Source organism: Pseudopipra pipra, chromosome 18 (genome assembly GCF_036250125.1).
Source record: "Pseudopipra pipra isolate bDixPip1 chromosome 18, bDixPip1.hap1, whole genome shotgun sequence".
NCBI lineage: Eukaryota > Metazoa > Chordata > Aves > Passeriformes > Pipridae > Pseudopipra > Pseudopipra pipra.
Window position 1 is genome coordinate 9640938 of NC_087566.1, and position 21019 is coordinate 9661956.

At 47.1% G+C, this 21019-nt stretch overlaps 2 protein-coding genes across 4 annotated transcripts in view; one reads left to right on the top strand and one right to left on the bottom strand.

Annotated features, from left to right (window-relative positions):
- The window catches only part of DNAH10 (dynein axonemal heavy chain 10), a 52673-nt gene extending 52268 nt beyond the window's left edge, over positions 1-405 (top strand). For both annotated transcript variants that reach the window (XM_064675145.1, XM_064675147.1), the window contains exon 78: positions 69-405. In XM_064675145.1, the coding sequence (XP_064531215.1) occupies positions 69-215 (147 nt within the window). In that variant the 3' untranslated portion in view covers positions 216-405. The remainder of the gene's footprint in view (positions 1-68) is intronic.
- A 109-nt stretch (positions 406-514) lies between these two features.
- CCDC92 (coiled-coil domain containing 92) lies at positions 515-15026 on the bottom strand. Of its 2 annotated transcripts, none has more exons than XM_064675165.1 (4): positions 14879-15026; positions 4232-4378; positions 3896-3937; positions 515-3199 (listed from the first exon to the last, which is right to left on the bottom strand). In XM_064675165.1, exons 2-4 carry the CDS (start codon positions 4359-4361, stop codon positions 2424-2426), a joined length of 948 nt encoding a protein of 315 aa, XP_064531235.1. In that variant the 5' UTR covers positions 4362-4378; positions 14879-15026; the 3' UTR covers positions 515-2423. The 2 variants fall into 2 exon arrangements, with proteins under 2 accessions (XP_064531235.1, XP_064531236.1); XM_064675166.1 differs by lacking the exon at positions 14879-15026 and adding an exon at positions 9982-10389.
- Between the last annotated feature and the right edge of the window lie 5993 nt (positions 15027-21019).

Below are 21019 nucleotides of genomic sequence, written 5' to 3' on the forward strand. Positions count from 1 at the left end.
CCTGTTCCCAGTTCCAGGCAGTACCTCAGGCACTACTCAGTGTCCTTGTCCCCTCCCTGCTCTTTCAGAACACGCTCCGGACCCCCGTGTACACAACGTCCATGCGAAGGAACGCGATGGGCTTCGGCCTCGTGTTTGAAGCTGATCTTTACACCACGAGGCACATTTCCCACTGGGTCCTTCAAGGTGTTTGTCTCACCTTGAATGCAGAGTGACAGCTGAAGTAGGCAGTACACTCTTCCCCCAGAATCCAACCCTTTAGAGGGGCAGGGAGAAGACCCTCAACCCAGGCAGAGATTCAGCAGCAAGGATGTGGGGCCATGTTCACTTAGGCACACTTGACTTTAAATAGTATTACTTAGCTTGGTTGTATTATACTCCAAATAAATACATTTGAAGAGGAAAGTGCTTTTTGTAACTTGTGTTTCCTTTTGAAAAGGCTCCAAGCTAGTCTGTGGATATAGAAGAGGGAATAAGTTGGTCTCACACACACAAAGACTAAGGTTTGCCTGGATGGTTGTAAGAAATGTCTTTAATTGCCCAAAGCATCACTTCTGTGGCGCCTGGAAGCGGTGCCTCCCACCAGCCTCCAACAAGCAGGTCACTCATACAACAGATCACCATAAAAATATGGTGACAACAACGAAAGTAACCAAACCCGCTGCTGGTTAATGCAATACACGTAAAAACAGTAAACCTCAGAGGAACAAACTTGGTTTAGCCCACCCTTTTCCAAGGACACAGCTTTCCCCTATCCCTCCCCACCACTTGTGAAACAAATTCCTACCACCGAGCCAGCAAGGCGCAATGCTGAGGCGGGTCTGGGGCTTTGGGACAGCGAGTGACGGAGGGCACAGAGGGGTGGGGAGGCCACACCCTCCGACTGGGATCAGCCCTGCTGGGAGGGTCATGCTGCGAAGGATTCCAGCGGTACCACACTGGGGGAACAGCTTGGCCATCCTGCCAGTGCCTCTCCAGGGACACCGACAGGGGCCCAAGGCTCCGGAGGGAGACACACACCAACACAGCTGCAGAAAAAGCTTAGGAGGGGCAGACTACAGCTGGCAAGGGGTGGGGACAGGGCAGGCAGGGAGCCTTCGTCAGCTGTCACAGAGAATACGCGTTCCAAATTTTTAAAGGCACATCATAAGCTTAGCAGCATTTGGGAGCCAATGTTTCTTGCTGGTCCTACTCAGAGGCTGCAGACAAGAGTGAAGCAGAGGTGAGCTGGAGGTGCTGATCAGAATGTAAGAAAAATGGTCAAACTTGTGCTCCTTTCCCCAAATTACATATCCTCCCAGCTCCCAGTATGCCTTTCTTTCCTAGGAAAAAAAATAATAAAAAAGAATCAAGTAGTCTAACAGCTGTTGGGTTTACCTGCTGCTTACTAGAAAGGAGTAGGGGAATCTGGGCAAGTGCAAGGCAAGTCCATCCCAATCCACAAGGACAGAAGTCAAGGATGCCAGGTTCTCCTGTATGAATTGGTTACATCGCTTACAAGTAAATACTCACATTTTAGAGGGGCAGCTCAGGTTTCTAAGCTGGCAGCAGCCAGCACTGTCTGATGATGCCCAGAACAAGACTAAGGTCTTTAGGAAACAAAAATAATCCCTTTACAAAAAAGTGCAGGTTAGAGCATAAAGAACCATTTCCATATTGGATAGCCAGTTACATTTCCTCCCTGGAAAAGGAGCTCTGAGCCATACGGAAGGTGCTACAAGTGCAGTGTACTGACTAGCATAAAATGTGTCATGAAGCCATTTGATTAAAAAAAACCAACCCCAAAACCAAACTAACCCCCCCAAACAACCCAGTGTTCATACTCTTTCTATGAGGGTCGTTAACCCTTTAAATGGTGCTTCCCCCACCCATATTTTACTTAAAGCCACAAACCAAAGTATTTAGGATTAATCAAGTAGTGCTTGCTGGGACTCTGGGGATGTCCTTAGGTCATTAAAGTGAACGTACATGTGCACAGCTTTCAGTGCTGCTGCGAGAGCGGCTGCCACGGAGCTCAGTGGTGGGTATGTCGTGCTCACGTACACGGTGACGACAACAGAACCTCTGACAGGTCACATGTTCACAGCCACACGTGGGGCTGAGGTCTGAGTGCAGGTTGTTCTCTGCCATCGCTCACTAACGCAGCCCGTGCCTCTGTCCACATGTGCAGTTACACTAAAGGGAGCAGCGCTCGGAAGCAAGCGGTCAGGTCCCCCCGATTTGGCCACAGCATGGAGTGGTTATATACCTTGCCATATGAACACAGTCCTAGGAGGTTTCGTTAGAGGAGCAAAATGTATTAATGATGTACCTGGAAGGAGTTTGGCATGCATGGGGCATCAAAAGAAACTTCACCGCAGGTGCTATTCACCCTACAGGATCACAGTGCACAACCAGCACAGAACAGCGTTTCCATGGTGTACTCAGACAGTTCTGTCTGTCCCCGAGTGCTTTCTGACCACTTTGCTTCCATGGACCTGATCCACTGCCAGCGTTTCCACCTCGGGCTGGGCCTGGGAGGGCGCGACGTGGTGGATGCGATGGGCCACCCCGATGTGCGCCTTGTGCGGCTTCTCCCGGGCCGGGCTGTGCGACTCCCCGGGCGCACGATCCGAAGCGATCGGTGGAATAACCAGCGGCCTCTCCTTGATCAGATGCACCTCTGCTGTCTCCCTGGCCAACAGGAACGGCGTGGGATCGGGCATGGCATCCACAGGCTCCCGCAGCACCAGCTTCCTGCTCTCCGACCCTATTCTGTAGGCCTCTTCGAACTCGGGGTTCAGCGGGGTCGACAGGCTCTTCTTCATCCTGCGCCGCGGAGTGTCGGGCAGTTTGTCTTTGGGAGGGGATGGTTTATAGCTGGACAACACGGGGCTGCCAGACGGGGTCCCCTCTGAAGTCCCGCTGGCGCTCATCAGCTTCTTCTTGGTCGCGTGCAGCTGAGAGGTCAGGAAAGCGATCGTGCTCGCTCTCTGCTCCAGTTCACTGGACAACATGTTGAGCTTATGGCTTTTCATTTTTAACTCTTCCAAATACTTCTTTTCTCTTTCTTTAATAGTGTTTTCCAGCACCATTATCATCGCGTTCTTTTGTTCAAGTTCTTTCAATAATTCACTATTTTCAGCCTCTTTGATTTTCAGCTGAGCTTCAAGATTTTTGCACTTACTTTTGAGTTCATCACTTCGTGAACTACCACTTTCTACAAGAACAGGAAAAGCAGAAGTGTTTCACATTAACAACAGCCACTATGTAAAACAGTGCAATAGGGTTCCTCTTGCCATCCCAAAGACTTAAAGGGAATCCAAAAGACTAAGTTCAGCTAATACCCATCCCACACAGTCCCTGATCCGAGAGGTTACTCTCAGGGAGTATTTTATTCCTGTGCTTCACCTGTTGTTAACATAATATATATAAAATAACTAGGATCTAGTGTGTATATATGTGTGCATATAATATATATATATGTGTGTATATATATATATATACACACATATATATAAAAAAATAAAAACTTTGTGGTGTGGTGTAATTACAACACCAGCTCAGCTAATTTTTAAAAATAGTTTCACTCTTCTGCTCCTAAAATTTGTGTCCTGTGTTCCCATATAGCACACAGGGAACTGACTGTCTAGTGGAGTCAGCACTTCCACACTCTATTCCTGGCTCTTTCGCAGTTTTCCTGTGTGACCTTGGTAAAGAACTTGTGACGTTTACTTCATAAATAACAATAAGTCTGGAAAGTAGAAAACTACCCTTATTACACCTTTAGAATTTATAAAGTCCAACATCCCAGTGCAAAGTACCTCACTTACTTATAAAAGAAAAAATAAAGATGGTGAGAAAGATGAGGAAATTGAACATGAACATTACAAGAAAAATGCCATGTATTCCTTACCTGACCAGTCCGAACTCTTTACGGTCAGCTCATAGGTTAGATCTGAGGAGAAAAGTTGTTTATTTTTGTTAGAACATCACCACAAACCCCATACCTGGTCCCATACCCCATACACTGCCTGGTGAGCAGATTTACAGTGACAGACTTAGTAAACACTGAACTATCTCTTCCCACCACCCCAAAGCAAGATCCACTGCCAAGTAACAAATGTGTAAAACAGCCAAACTATCAGCTTTGCTGCTGAGGTTTCACTGCTGAAGTAGTGAAACAGTTATTCCATTTCTGGGAAAGGACTGGAGCAGGAATGGGCAGGGGCACCCTCCCCCCCCAGGGTACCTGTGCAGTGCTGCTGCAGCCGGCGCAGCTCCGCGTGCAGCCCCTTCAGGGTGTTGGAATGTTCTCGCTGCAGGAACAGCAGGTTCTTCTGGGCACTCTGCAGCTGGTTCTCCAGGGTTGAGGTGGCCATTGTGATCCACAGTCACCCTGCCAGGGAACACACATGGAACTGTCATGGCGAGTTACCTTGCCCATATGGAGATCCTCGCTCTGCCAGGATCAGCAGGAATGGCTGAGTTCTACTGGTAATGCACTGATGTGTCATCAGCAAATGCCACAAAAGGTTTTTCAGTTTCAGGACTATTTTGATTAGAAGTGCTCTATGTTGACTGAAAGCCTAATTATACCCTAGGCCAGAGCAGCACAGGGAACTCATTTGTTTGGAGTTAACACATTTAAGGGATTAACGTCAGACAGTCTAAGTCATTAATCCTGTTACAAGTTAAAAGTGGAGTTCCAAGGAATGGGTTAGTATGTCCCTGCCTTACTAGGGGGTTTCCACTTACCTCCAGGGACACAGGGATTGGTAATGTCTCTGACAAGAGCACAGAAGAAAGCACTAAAATGCACCAGCACAGTCAGGCTGGTGGCACTGCCATGGATGTGGCTGCCACGAGGGAACCTGCACAAGGGAAGCTCTGGCTGCTGCTGCATTTCCTCAGCTGCACTGGAGCAGGATTGGTCCTGCACCAACCACAACAGGGAACAAGAAAACTGACAAGGACAATGTTTCATTCAAAGAGAAACCAAACAGATTTTTCTTGCTCATGTTAGGAGTACATGGAAACCTGTTACATCATTGGGTTCTCCTTGTGGAACAGCTTTATAAAACCAGGCCTTGGCTCCATGAGTGCTCAAAGACAGAAATGGGTAACTGTACAGTGCTGAGAGGCATCCCTGAGGATCCCTGTGCTGCCAGCGTTCCCACTGCTCCTGATGAGGCAACAATGGTTACAGTAGGAAAGGCTAAATTCCATTATAAGCACAGTCTTGAAAAACCATTCCAGTAATTAGGTTACAAAGGTAAGTGAAGAGTCAGGACTGCTGTTGCCTGGACAACCACCTGCAATGGCATTGCATCCATGTCCACATGATGTGCACAAGATGGGCCTTAACAGGCTTGCCTTGGCATGGCAAATGTTTTCCACTGGGCTCTTTTTGGTATGTAGTTTTATGACAAAAATTTGTTTCTAGCAGTTTAAAACTGGCAGAGCATAAGCTCAGAGAAAGTAATGTGCTTTTGTTATTCATAATCATAACACAGCCCTGCATTTAACCCTATACTTTTATTCCCCAAAAGAACCCAACTCTGTGCTCCTGCACCTTGGGAATGCACTAAAGCCCCTGGGGTATGGTGTGGAACTCACATACACACAGAGCATTCCTGATTTCACCTGTGACCTGAAATGACATGTCTTCTACTGAATTATCCCTACAGAAACAAATATTTGTTTGTAAAAAAATAAAGGTGCAGAAGATGCTTAAGGAATCCATTTCTGTGCAACAGCCAAACAGCTCTTGGTTACCTTGTAACAGAGATCAAAGTTCAGTGCCCAGGAATGTGGGAAGTGGTGCCAACTGTGCTTTGTTGAGGGAACCGGTCCTTTCACAATCACCATTGTTAGCAAACAAGCAAAAATTATGGACCAAAGACATTCTAAAAAGAGGTTTCTCGGGTGGCTAAACAAGAAATAAACCGAGTTGTGCATGCAGGATCTTTTTTATGGCTCTGAACTAGCTCACCCGAGCTGTGACTGCCATCCCTAGCCCGGGACACCCCATCGCTGCCCACAGTGTCAGGGAGCTGTTTGAAGGGGGATGGATCCACAGTTACAGCAGTTACTGTGGGGCACCATTCATTCTAAGGATTGATGATATTTCAGCTGTGGTACATTTTCAAAGTGACACCATCTTGCTTGCAAAGCTGACTTCAGACAGACGGGAGCTTTACGGAATCATCCCAATTCTTAAATGCCCACTCTGACCCACTGGGTATGACAGCAGAATAAAGCCAGAGCTGGAGCTCTGACACAGAGGCTCAGAAGGGATTCTTAATCAAGAAAAACCTATATTCCAGGGAGGTTGGTTAGTGGGATTTACAGCTACTCCCAGTTCCTTAACAACTCTCAACCTGCTGATTCTTGGTATGTAATGTGAAGAGCCACAAATCACATCCAACAACTGCTCCCAGGGGGAGCTGAGATCTGACAGAAAACATGGTCTTGGGAGGGGTCAGGCTAAAGAAAAAATAAAATCTCTTCAGGTGCATCTCCCATTGGGGTTTCCAAGAGGGAATCCTACAGACCAGTCCTGGGACTGCACTAAGGTAATTTCATCTTGGGCTCTCTGAAACAAGAAGCTCAAAAAGCACAAGAGAAACAGCAAAATGCAGAAGTCATCAGTGCCCTTTATAGCCCAGAGGAGCAATCTTCACCTCCCACCATGGAAATCGTGGGACAGCTCCCAAAGCAGCCAGGCTCCACCTGGATCCCTCAGATAAATGTTGCCAGTGCTGGGAAGAACCTGGGACTGCACACATCACACAAAGTCAGGTCACTATGGTTCTCCCCCCTTTACCCTTGTCTCCAAAGCAACTTAAAAAAAAAAGCTTGCTATGTTGGTATAGGGAAGGAACAGTGCAATGCAGAGCTTGGCAAAGTCCCCTGGGAATGCACGTGGCATTTGGGAAGGATGATAAAACATTTAAGGGGCACTGCAGCATTCAGTGGTGATGGGGACACAACTCTTTGGCAGCAGGACTGGCCCTAAACACCAATAGTGTCCAACCTGCCACAGCTCCACAGGCTTTACCCAGACAGTACACTGCATTCCACCCTTAAGACATCCCCAATTTCTCATTTTTCAGGACCACCACACCACCAAATGTTTCCAAATATAGCTCTTAAAGATTGAGATTCAACTCCCCCAAATTCATAATTTCTCATGAATATAGCCAAGAAGGAACAAATGGAATGAGTCAAACAAAATTCCCTTGGGAACATTAAATGCAACACTTAATCCTGACTGCACCTACCTAAGCCCTCATCTTCCAGTAAAGCGGAGAAGGGAACTTAAATTATCATTCCTGTAAGCTCACCTTGAAAATGCTGTCTGTTTTACAATTGCACGTTCCCTTCAAAAAGGAACAAAAATAAATAAATTGTAAATGGAAAAGGAAAAATATTAAATAAGAGCTTTCAATGCAACTTCTTTACGTGCTCACCATAAACAGGCGCTAACTTTTGAAGAGCCACATCTTGCCTTGCAGAGGATGTGAAAGCTCCAGGCCTTTTCTGATCTTAAGTATTTGGAGAGAGTTCAAAATGTTTCAAGGCAATGAGCATCTGGCTGCATATCAGGTGCCTTTGCATAAAATCAGAGCATCTCCATACCCTGCTGCAAGATAGGAGGAGGGAGATGCTCATCTCTGACCTCACACACAGTCCAAGGGAAGCTACTGGAACGAAGCCCAAACAACGCAGTTATTTAACGTTTTCATTCCTGTTTGGTATCCACCAAACAGAACACAAACACCTCTTTTTACAGGGATGGGGTGACCATCACCTGAGCAGCTGCTCTAGCTCTCTACCAACACATATTCAAATCTCCTTGGAACGTGTATGGGAGGCAGGCATTTTCCTCTCAACTGCTATCTGGCCAGTGCCCCCTCCAAATGTGACAAAAGCTGCCAAAATGCCATTTGTTTGCAAAACAAAATAAAATTCCAAGAACTAAATAAGGACACAGGAGTCTCCTCAGAAGAATCTTCAAAGTTTTAGCCAGTCCCCATTTTAAAGATTGCCACTGAACTGACCAAGCATTTCTAAGTAACACAGCTCTAATGCTGAAATGCCCAGCTGAGAGTCACTCTGTTCTTTGCTTAAATCAGCTCTCCATCTCCAGACATATGCCCTTCCCAAAGTGTTTGCTCAGCTCCTTTCAAAGGACATAACAAAGGAGACCCTGCAATCTCCACACCCAACTCAAGGGCTTGGCTACCTTTCTGCTTAGACATTTGCTTTAACTCCCCCCCCAACTGATTCTGTGACACCACTGCTGACATAATCCAGCAATAACACAGTTTAGTACCAGCCTGTTCACAGTTTCAGATTTCTGTTCAACTCTCATTCACCTGTGCATCAGATTAAACCACTTCAACTGGTCAAGCATTGCTAAATCAAGCTTTTGAGACAATTGCTTGGCCTACACATCCAGCTCTGGACATCCCTCCCCTTCTCCAGTGCCCCCTTACCAGTAACCAGCACCTCTTGCAGCAACACCTCTATCCCTTTATCTCCTTCCTCCTCTGCCTTCTGCGTTAAAATGTAACAACGCTCACACACCATTACTGACCCAATAACTTGTTCTCATGTTCTTTTTGTCTGTGTGTTTTAAGCCAACTAAAATTAGTAGTTCTTTCCTGGAGACAATGGAGGGGATGAAGGAACTGTGCCACTGTCCCCCAGAGGAAGGACATAATTTCGCTTTCTCAGCTCCTTTTCCATTTCTACTGCTTTTGATGCTCTTTTACTCAGTGGTTTCTCTGCCTGGCTTCCCCATCATTTTCTGATCAGAGATTCTGTAGATTCTTTACAGTGAATCTCTGAACATCCCTGGAATTACAGGTTACTTTAGTAAGAGATGGTTTTTTGTTACTCCTACAGCAGCTGGTGTGGCAGCGGGAAGAATAATGAAGTGGACGCCGTCCTGGTAGGAATGATTTAATTGTGGATGCTCCAAATGAACCAGCTGGTACTTTGCTCAGAACTTGCCGACCACTCACAGGCCTGACTGTGCACCTGGATCAGGACTGACAGGAATAGCTCACATGGAGCTTTCTCTGTCCTTGAGACCACTCACCCCTGGAGCTGTCACAATGGAAGAGACTAAAAGTAATCAGACGCTAAAATTACTACCGTGACAGAGACTATTAGAGAACCAAACCAAATGTCCCTGCAGTGGCATTTCATACAGACACAATTACTGTGACCCATACCAGGGTATCCAGGGGTGTGCCTGTACAGCCATCAGGAACAAATAGAAAGCTCTGAAAATGACCCAATTTGGGCCTAATTCACTTCAGGGAAACAAAGAAGGTGATACCTAAATTACACTGACTGCTTCAGAAGAACCCCTTTAACAATGATGAAGTCATGTAATAATTTGTTTAAAGTGACCATAAAAGCCCTCATGAGCAAGGCTACACTGTCATGTAGAGGAACAGGTTTCTTCTCTTCTGCTCTCTAGCACATGCTCCTGATGAATGGCTCTTCTATTTTATTCACCCCTTATATTCAGAGGATAAAATAGTTTATTTTCATATAACCTCCATCAAAGCCACAGGACACAGATTCCATCCCAATCACAATGAGGCAGTCACAAAACTGCAGACACATTTGATGATCCTGTGGGTCCCTTACAACTCAGAATATTCTGTGATTCTGTTAGTCTTTCTAGTAAACCAATTTCTTTTGTCAGAAGGAGAATGACAAGAAAATTAATATTCAGTTCTCCCAGACTAACACAGTATCAAATGTTACACATAAAATCGAGCCCGATTCTATTTTCTTAATGACTTCGAAAAAAGTTCTTCAGCTTCAGTTAAAGCTGACTCAGGACTTAAGCTGGCAAGGTGGGCTGTGGGAGGTTTGGGTACAAGGATCTGCTAAGTATAACTCCAGAGTCATGCTTAGAAATCACACCATACTATGGAACAGCCAAGGGCTTTTTTCAGATATCAAAATACTCACTTATGAATGCTGTGTGTCCTCTTTTTATTTTATATGCTATGATCAGTAATGTGTAACTTGCACCAGAACTTGAAGAAAATGCATTCATGTAATTTAAAAATTTGTCCTTTCTGAAGCTTGCTGAAACACAAACCAGAAGAATTACTGAGCTGGTTTCAAGTAAGTGACTTGGTTGGGCATTTCCCCCTCCCCCAACAGGACAATAACCCACCATCACACAGACGTGTGACTATTTTACTACCCAGCCCAGATGTGACTTTCTCTCACCCGCCCCACTCATGTACACCGAGGTAGAATTTAGTGTTGCATCTCTGAAATGCTCCAAACCCACCTTCCTGGTCATTCAGTGAACCAGGTCAGGGAACTGGTGCATCTGAAAACAAACAGGCTTTTCTGCTGCTTGTTTTCAGGTGATGGGTTCATTTTCAGCACTGGAAATGCCTGAGGAAGGTGCAAAAAATAAAAATAAAAAATAAAATCTGAAAGCAGGTCAGGGGGGTGGGACAGGCAGAACTGCTTCCTGCTGCAGCACCAGCTCCAGGCACTCAGCTGAGCTCCTACTGCATGGAATTCCTAAACGCAGAAATGGTGATTTTCAGAGTTTACCTGGAATATTTGTGAAACACAGCAGAAGGCACTGAAGCCTTACAGCAAGCTAAATCAATCTGTCCTGAGAGCTCATTTACAGAGAGCAGCTATTTTAACAGCAACTCTACAGAACTGCACAACTATTTCCAGGCAAGTGTGACAGGCCGAGGAGACACTTTCCTCTAATGCATTTTGTGGTGCTGTTTCATAAGCCATCGATTTTTATTATTTTAGAACAGCAACTATGATCGAACATACAAAAATTGGTCTCCACTTTGCTAAAGGTTTTGAGAGCTGCTGATGAAGGAAATCTGGTAGTGGTGATGACCTATAGCCAAGTCCTTTCTTAAGCAAGATTTTGTTTGTGTATTAAACAGGATGCCAAGACAAAGGATTCCAAACAGAGGTGCTTTATACCCTCCCTTACATAACCCAGGTATCTTAGACTGAGACAATAAAGCTATGCAGCTTAAATCAAGCTTTCCTGAAGATGGAAAGCAAACAGGCACACTTCTACTACTGACATAATTCCCACGGTTTTCCCCACACATAGACTCTTCCCGAGTTCGGCACCTCTGCTCCACAGAAATGCGATCTGCTGTGCCTTTTGTGCCCTCCCTCCGGGCACCGGCTCGGATTACAGGGAGCTACTGTTCCCTGGCATATTTTCAGCCTTTCTGGAGGCAGCCACCATTCTGTTCAGGGAAAAGCCATGACATTTAACAGTTTTCAGTCCACCATTGTTTTTAAATAACACTGATCTTAAATCCCGGCTCTCAATCAAACAGTTTAAACCAACAAGCAGCAATGTATTTTTCATATTTTAAACACAAAACAAAGGTTTTCTTGGAGTGAAGTGAGAACAAACATGTTCCTCAGTAGAAGGAAAGAAACAGCAATACAAAGAAATGGCTTTTTTAAATGATTATTTAAAAACACCCCAACAAACAGCTTGCAGAAGTTCCAATACACTCTGAGGACATTGTTTTCAGCAATATTTTGTCATGCTTCTAAATTCTAGCAGTAAACAAATCTACTGCTCCCATTTGTAGTATCGTGCTCCTTAACATCACCGGGAAAAATGACCTGGTATATAACTGTAAACATTATTAGATTAAATTATTCGCTGATCTCATGGAGACAGACTAACACCCTTTATCACACTGTTGGACATCCCGGTTTAGAGGAAGACATTTTTTACATCACTTAAAAATGAGCACAGAGATGGATCAGGCCCAGACTCATTGAAGATCCTACAGCCAGACAGGAAAAAGATGCCAGGTGTCCTCAAGCAGGTGAAGGAATTGGAGGTGAGGGACAGCACAGAGTAATCAGAGACTAACATTCCAACTTGGCTCTACTCGATGCACTATTTGCCATCTTCATATGCTTTTCAGATATACATTAGATTAGTGCACAAGAAGGGAGGGGAGGGTTTGTTTCAGCAGAGGAAAGCAGAGCCCTGGTGATATCGTTTGTGCCTGAACAAAGGGCACCCTCCCACCTCAGCCCCATCCGGGTCCTGGACACCTCGGACCGTGTTCCCAGGGACCCACAGGCTCTGCCAGACCCTCCTGGGAGTCCTGGCTGTGGTTACACAAGGTTGGTTCATTGCAGCACGTCCCTGTCAGGAACAGTAGCCTGGCAGCCCCACCAGGAGTTGTGTCTGTGCTGTTCAACCCCTCACAGCCACTCCAGGTTTCACCCTGTGCTGCTGCAACATGAACCAGGCTGCAGGAGAACAAAGCACCTCTCTTTCTTCAACACCACAATCCCTAGATTTTCCTTCCTTCAGCAGTGGTTTTGCTTTCTAAACCAGCAGTAAGAAAAAAAACTACGTCCTATACTGAACCATTTCCCCTAAAGCATCAAGTTATTTGACTGCTGGATTTTCGGTAAACTGCTGCTCAACAAACGCCACCACTTTTAGTTACTAACAGGCAGATGTACATCAATATATACACAAAGTGTCACTTGTCAGCAAAATAATTCTTAAGCACCATAAATTTTCAAAAAGATGATGTCTATTCTCTGTACAAAATAAACGGTAACTGCTACCTTTTTAAACTTTACTACGAAAAATGAGGTTAAACATGAACTCGAGTAAAAAGATGTTACATAATAGTATTCTGTGTTTACCCAACACATTGTGAATTCTGAGGATATAAAAGCAATCCTTCACAGCTACTTTAAACCACTAAACAGAAAGGAGACACCTAAAAATCAAAGTCTAACACAGTAGCAAAAGTAAACTTGCAAACTAGTTTATTACAATGCATTCCTTCTATTATTCTGTTTATAATGTTCAATAAATATTTTACTTTACACTAGGATCCACATTCTGGAATAACAGCACTGAGGAGTTTGTCTCCTGCCTACTGCAGTTGACTAATGTGGTAGAACTGGATGAACAAATATATTGCCCTTAACACCTACAGCCTCTTGAATTATAGGGACCGGGTGATTTTTGTAACTCAAGTTACAAAATGCACTTTAAAAAATCATTTAAAAGTCCTGAAAATACGTGGCTACATCTGAAATCTGATGTGAAGGAAACAACCATCAGGAGTGAAATGATTGCTGTTCCAGAGTTTCCAACAACTACTGGACTGAAAACTACACAGAGCATCTAGATTGGTCATGAGACCTGGGTCTTCTCTATGGGCATGAGGGACGAAACTTTACAAATATATTAAGGAGAAGTATGACAACAGGATGAAAACAAGTGTTCATGCATCAGTTCAGCCAATATTCTTTTTCTTCTACTTAAGCAGCCAATACTTTCCTCTATTATGACCTTCTGATCTTTGTTGTTTCACTAACAAGAACTGCTGGAATCCCAGTACAACCAAAAGCTTGAAAAATTAACAACATTACAAGTCAGCCATTATCTCTTTATAAAGCACTTGCTTTAAATTGTCAAACCAAAAAGTGATGTGCAGTTTAAGAGCATAAATGTTTGTCTCCCAGAGGTTCAGTCATAATAAAGCACTACAGAATTACATTTGCCAATGAGCAAGTTATACAGGAAAAGGCACTGTATTTACAGCCACATCCATTCCTCTTTTTATTTTTTAATTAAGGAGTATTATTTATATTGCAAAAGCACCAATAAAGCTTTTTAAGCTTAAGCATCTTACCATCTAAGCAAAGCCAACAAGTACCCTGGATGCTTCCTATGCACCTGCAATGCAGATCAAAATGGACAATTCCACCCTCGGCGCTGCCTCAGCCCGTGTTCATATTTACCGTCACTGTCTCGGCTTTACCCAATTTACCAAGGCAAACTCAGGAGCATTCCCTGCTGTCCAGGGCGGGAAGGGCCCCTCCTTCCTCCCCGCTGTCCCACCCTATGTCCTGCGTAGGGAAACTGCGTCTGGAAGCATCTCCGTGTCTGAGGACGCCCTGCACTTCTCCGCTGCCATATCCACAAGCGACAGGCGTTCTCCTCGGAAGGAAAAACCTCCTCCTCTCAAACCAAGGTTATTCCCTACCCACTCCAAAACGTACACGACCCACCCGTCCAGCCCTCTGCAGGCCCCGTGCTACTAATGGAGGCGACACTGTTGTCACTTTTTGAAGTGAAAAGGAGCGAGAGCAAAAGGAGCCCGCGAAGGGTGCGGAGGATGCGGTGTCACACCCGCCCCGGTGGGCGCGGGCGGGGGCAGCGGCCCCACCAGACCTGAGCTGAGCTGGGCGGGCGACGGGCACAGACAGAAATACAGACACGTCCTTGCCCCCGAGCCGGGACAAACGGACAGACAGGGGGTGCAGCGAGGGGCAGGGCAGCCCCCGCATCCTCCGTGCTCCACTGACCGGCACGGAGCCCCCGATGCTCTCAGGAGGCGCTCTGGTCCAGCGCCAGCACCAGGCGCACCGGCCCGGGGCCGCACCCGCCGCGCTGTTCGCTGTCCCGCAACGGCCCCGGAGCCCGGGGGGTCTGACCGGCCCGGGGGGCTCTCGGACCGCGGCCCCGGAGGGTGGGTGGCGGCCGAGGGGGGGGATCCGATCGCTCCCCGCCGCCGGCACATCCCCCCCGCCCCGGGGAGCGGCTCCTCCGGCCGGCGCAGGACCCGGGCCCGCGGCAGCCCCGCCTAACGCGACATCCCCCGCCCGCCGCCCCCCGGGAGGGTCCCTCGGTGGTGCATGTGAGGGCGGAAAGGCTTCAGCCCCCTCCCGGCGCGGCGATGCCGCTCTCCCGCCCCACGCCCAACCCCGGGGGTCGCGATGGCGCCGCCGCCCCCTCAGCCGGCCCGGGGCGGAGGGCACAGCGCGCCGCAGCCCCTCGGCCGCCCCTCAGCCGCCTCACCTGCTCAGCCCGAGCCCGGTCCGCCTCTGCCCCCGCCCGAAGCACCGCGGGCGCCCCGCGGGGCCGGCACTGACCGGCGGCACCGGCACCGGGGGCGGCGGCGCAGGCGCAGGTGCGGCTGCGGCACCGGGCCCGTCGCTGTGGCAACGGGGGGGGCAGCGCGGCCCCGCCCGCCCGCGCGGGAGCGCGCACGGGGCGGGGCGCGCCGAGAGCGCGCAAGGGAGCGCTGCGGGAGCCGTGCGGGGAGCGGGGCGGGAGCGCGCACGGGAGAGTCAAAAGTTAAACTTGAAGGTTGAGATGAGAACAGTTTAATAATTGAAAACAAAGTAAAATGCAATAATAATGGTAAATGATAATAATTATGATAATAAAAAGGGAAAAGAACAAATAAAAAACCAATACAGCTGCTTACCACTTGCTGATTGAAGCCAGGCCCCCCACCCTTCCCGAAGCCAGGTCGACCCCTTCCAGTAACTCCCCCAGTTTATATATATATTTGGCATGACATTCCATGGTGTGGAATAATATCCCTTTGGCCAGTTCGGGTCACCTGTCCCGGCTATGCTCCCTCCCAGTTTGTTTCTCCTCACTGGCAGAGCATGAGACACAAATAAGAAAAAAGGAGTTCTTGACTTAGGATAAACACAACTTAGCAAGAACCAAAACATCAATATGTTATCAACACCATTCTCATTCTGAATCCAAAACACAGCACCAAATCAGCTATTGAGAAGAAATGAACTCTGTCCCAGCTGAAACCAGGCAGAGGGACATCAGGTGTGTCTGTGTGTTGGGGGCAGATGTGTGTGAGGAATGGGAAGTGGTGTGTGTGCACACACATGTGTGTCCATGTGAAGGACAAGGGAGTGGAAACACTTTTGTGAACAGAGGTTGTGTATGTTCCAAAGGACCGTGGCAAGGTGAGTGCGTGGATGTGTGGGGAAAAGCGTGCCCAGAGCTGAGGAAATTCTTGTGCTACTGGCAATTATCCACATGTGTCTCTGTGCCCAAGTAGTTTGTGCCCACGTGTGTGAATTCCCCCCAAACCCAATGAAACAAGAGCAGCTGCATCAGGGCCCCAGCAGAGCTGTTGGGGTGGAATTCCTGCAGCCTGTCCAGCTCTGCACATAAACCTTGGCTCTGCACTCATTGTGCATGAATATATGAATATATGTGACCTTGAACTGCCCACCAGCAGGGTAGGCCCTGGATGTGCAGCCATATATGGTTGGATGTTCTCCATATTTTCTCTATAAATCCATATGGAAGATGATGATGGCATGTGCCACAGTCACTGGCCTGTGATTCTACCTCTGAAAGATGCACACCAGCTCAGGTGAACAGTGTGTGCACTGTCAGACACGCACAGACACTCCCACACAGCTAACGAGCACAAAAAGGTTTGGCAGTTGGGGATCTGCCGATGAGCAGGACATGGCCCCTGTGAATTGCACATAGGAACAGACAAATAAGATTTGTCTCACATCCAGATATGTGCACACAGTGTCTTTTCTGTATCTGCAATGGAATTAAGATACTTTACAAAAGACTTTAAAATGAAGAAACAGAAACTTGAATTTTTTGAAGCAGCCAACAGAGAAGGGCAATTAAAGTTTCTACAAGTTAGAGATAATAATTTGCTCAGTCAACAGAAGTACTATACACAGCACAGAGAGCTATTTCACACCTTCACCAAAATCAAATTCAAAATCAAATCAAAGCTGGTGGCTCTATGTACCCTCAAGGTGATTCTGTGGGGTGTGAGGACAGGGAAGATGGACCTACATCCACTTAGCTACTCCTAAAGCCCGGGATAAGGAAGTGCAACGTAGCCTGGAGGGAAATATTTTTAGGAGAGCTCATTAGTTCTTAGTCAAAGCTAAACCCAAAGACAACCAGTTTTAAATGGGCATTTAGAAGTGGAAAGCCCGGTGCAGAGGGAGATTTAGCTCTACCAGCAGTGATGGAGGAAGGCCCTGCAGTGGGGAGGAGGAGGCTGCCGTGTCCCACCAGCGTGGGGTGGGTGTAAGCAATGCCCCCAGCAGCTGCACAAAGCCAGGCTGAGCTCAAATGCAGTGTCTGGCAGACATAGACCCAGAGAACAAGCCCTTTCCTGTTCATGGCTTTCCTTTCATTTTATCTCATATGCATCCATCTTTTTATATAAAATGTGCACTCTTAATTTAGGATCCCGTTAGGTGACGAACTAGTCTGAGAAGATGATTCAGTTAGAACCTGTGCCAAAAGAGAAATGCATTTGCCATCTGAATCATCTTGGCAGGAAAGACGGATGTTAATTCAATATGGATCCCTAATAACTGAACACAGATGAAGGAAAACCCCCAGCTGTGTTGTTGCAAAGGAAGTGCTTTTACAGGCCTTAAGACGTGACATCCATAGAACAGAAATACATACCTGTATTCCATGTAAGGAAAACCTGTCGGAAGCCAAGGGATAAAAATACATTCATTCAGAAACAAAACTGAAATAGTCCCTGAGCATTTATTCCATGTCCTCTTGGTTTCTCTGATGTTTTCCTTTCTGAGATGTTTCAGCCTGCAAATGTCACTCCGATTTGTCATCCTTTGAAAGGCTGCTCTGCCCCTCGCCAGGTGAGCAGCACTGAGCTGCCCCAGTTTCTCCATGTTCAAAATGGGAATGTGAGCATGGTAATTATGTGTCATTAATATCTGCAAAGTTCTTTAAAAAATCCTGAAGAGAAGGATGCAATGTAATCGAGTTAATCATAGCTCAGCAAATCCTCTTTGCAGAGTTGGGCTGGAGGAAGCTCTGGCCCTGATCACAACTCCTGAACTTTGGAGACAGCCAGAAATTCAAATTCCCAGTCCATCGAAGTGCAAACACAGGGCTCTCAGATATGAGCATTTTACAGTAAAATATTTATGCATCCCCAAAATCAGAGATCCCCAAAAGCCCTGATATAACATGCAGTGGTCCATAAGGCCCTGTGTTGTCCATGGCTTGTGCCTCTAATGTAATTATGTGCTTCATGCAGTTACAACTTTCTGTGGGAACTGTGGCATCTTTTCAAAGACTGGCTCTAAGCAAACACCACAGGGTCGGATAAAACATCCATGGGGAAACTGGATAAAACCCAGATTTCTTGACTCCCATGATTTGACAGGATTGGGTGGAAAATCCAGCAAGCAGACTCCAGATCTGAGGACCTCCAAGTCCTGCACTTCTGTTCAAAGACCTCTGTCCCTTTGTGGCTTATTCCTTAGCCATACGGTCAAGCTTTGCAGAGCAGGGAACTCTGCACGGGTGGATTTGCCTGGATTTGATGGGATGCAATCATCTGTGGGGATTGCCAGGACCCTGTTGCTAAGTGCAGGGCAGCAGGTTGGCCAGTCTGTCTCAGGACCAGCTGAGGAACTGCCCTGATCCCACACCACATCACCCCGTGTGCCCTTCGTGGGCTGGCCTGGCTGCACCGGAGATGTCCCACATTGTTTGCACGCAGGATCTCCCAAGTGGCTGCAAAGCCTGGACAGTGAAACGCCCACAGGGGAAGGAGGGCTCCCAGCAGCACCACTGACAGCAGCAGGACCTGCCTGCCATTGCCAGGCTCTTCTTTCCATGCTGTCAGGGACAGAGAGAGGGACCAGGTAAGAGGGTGCGTGGAGTCTGGTGTGTGCTTGGTGGAGGGGCCATGTGTACTTTAGAAGGCCCATGCTAATTAGTTAAGGGGAGATGAGTGCAGGACAATATTAGGCAGAGTTTAGGGCAAGGCTGGTCCTGTCCTGTGTCTGCCTCAGATGATCTGCCTCCCTACCCTGTGCTTTCTGTGATCTTGGGTTTACTCTCCAGGGTCTACTGGGAGCAGAGACAGAGATTTTCCAGGAGGCAGTGCATCTTCCCACTCTTGCTGGCTCTTGGATTTCCAGGTGCCTCTCTCCTTATTTTTCTTTTGCTTGCCTTGTTTTTTAAAGAGCACAGATTCCTCACACACGGCTGCAGAGCTGGAAGCAGGAAGGTTTAATCACCTCTCCCATGTCACTGCACATGGAGGTTGTTTCTCTTTGCTGTGCATCTCTAATATCAACAAGCACAGCTGGCCTGGTTTTGATTCCGGTAATGCAGATCTAAATCCAGGCACCCTCCACCCTATAAAGCCAAAGGAGTTACTATTAATTAGATCAGCGGGGCTGAGATAGGAATCCAGGATTAGCTTCCCATTCACCCCGCCGGGAAGGAGAGCACACTGGAGAGGCTGTGCCTCCTTGCAAGCAGGCAGCACACAGGTTGTCAGACAAGTTCCCTGCTCACAGTGTGCAAGGGAGGGCAGGGAAAGTTACTGTGCAGAGTCTGTCCCAGAGCTTGGTGGGGAACAACAGCCAGGATGAAACTCAACCAAAATATTAAAATCCGAAGAGTGATGTGAGCTCTCCCCAGTTCAAAAGGGAAGATTTTAAAAATCAGAACCAGATGTATGTGAGTACAGAGAGAGACCTCTCTACTGATCCTTTTTTCATTGCTCTGCTATCAGACATCCCACTGGAGAAGCATCAGTTAAAGCCCTCACAAGCTGATCCTGCTCAGTGGCACCATCCAAGCCAGCATTCCTCCTGCAGGGCTGTTCTTGAGCGCTGCCTTTGGTCCCTTTGCTGCACTTTACCCACAGCCTCTAAGATAATTAGCAGTCTTCAGATGAGAATTAATTTTTAACAAACTTCTCTCTGCGTGGGAGAGGGAGTGGAAAGCTCAGTGAATGGCAGGAAAAGTCTGTGCAGGGAGTGTCGACAGGTCCTTTTATCGTCCTCCGAAAAACAGCAACATTCGCAAGGATTTATTTACAGAAGCTGGGAGGAATAAGGCAGATGCTGTCAGCTCCTTAAGGCAGAGACTGGTTTTAGTTATTGTTCTTCCGTTGTTTGCACAACACTTTGGCTGGGGGGGTTCGTGGTACCAGAGGAAACCTCCTGCTGCAGAACAAGTAACATCTGATGACAAGTGCTGAAACTGAGGCTCAGATATCTATTGAGGAGGAAGAAGCAGGTCAGGATCCAGGAGGTGCCTAATCCAGCCTGATGTCTGGGGCTGGAGGAGCAGAAGGCGGGAACAGGCTGCCATGAGCTGCACTCACATCTCTGTGCATGGACTGGAGGGGCACAACACACAGATCCTTCTGGAAACTGCTGCAGCCTCACTTCCCACTAACGAAGTGGTGCTGAATAGAGTGGGGCCAGCTGTGTCCCAGATGTGGCACACTGGCCTGCACTGCCATAGGGTCATGATTTTATAGCAGGATGCTCAGGAGCATCAGCAGTTGTGTTTAGTACAAGAGAGCATCATCTGCAAATAGCTCTGCCAGGCCTTGCTCTGAAGGACGTGCAGGCAGCTCCCTCAGCAGCCAGAAGGGTTTTGCATCCCTGAGATCATATATTGCCCAGAAAGCTAATTTAGTGCAAGCTGCCCTTATCTCATCCATTAAATGTGCAAGTGAATTGACCTACTCCCCGATCATAAAACATTGGTAGAATTGCTGGCTGGGAGAAGGCGTCAGCCCCTTACTCAGCTCCCTTATCTCCACTTTACCAACCAGACTCTTAGTAAATCCATTATTTTTCAGCATTAATTCATGAGATGGCCATTAGCCAGAATTCTGTGACTGTACAAACAAGGACAAAAGCAGTTCCCACCTTTCAATTATATCATGGGCCTTTCCCAGAAACCTGGGGAGTAAGGGTTCTCATTCCAATCAAAAAAGAGTGTGATTAAGGCCCAGAACAGTTTTCAAAAAGCTCTTGAACTTGGCAGCTAAACTTGCACAATTAGTCCACAAAGGAAAAAGGACAAGTTGTGAATAGCCTAGAAATAAGAGGAGAAGAACAAACGTTTTTTTCTAGGGCAAAAGATGACCCATGACATCTGCAAATTGGGGGTTTTTTATGGCTTTTACAAAAATACCCCTAAAACTACTCTTAACTATTAAGTAATCACTGACAGATGTATATATGCATGCTTGGGCTCTGCCTACTGTATTCTGTCAAAAATCATCAGGAAAAAGCCAGTGACCTCTATGTTCAGGGAGCAAAATACACATCCAGAACCTTGTGGGTGTTGTCAGCCCCGCTGGATGCGCTGTGGCCATTATCGTGCATTAGCGCTCGTCACATA

What these genes read in the sequence shown, in the direction of transcription:
- CCDC92 (XM_064675165.1), bottom strand. Translation starts at nt 4,361, where the DNA reads ATGGCCACCTCAACCCTGGAGAACCAGCTGCAGAGTGCCCAGAAGAAC. An exon ending in GCTGCAGCAGCACTGCACAG is followed by an intron (nt 3,938 to 4,231) that starts GTACCCTGGGGG and finishes TTTTCTCCTCAG; the next exon opens with ATCTAACCTATGAGCTGACC. An exon ending in AAAGAGTTCGGACTGGTCAG is followed by an intron (nt 3,200 to 3,895) that starts GTAAGGAATACA and finishes CTGTTCTTGTAG; the next exon opens with AAAGTGGTAGTTCACGAAGT.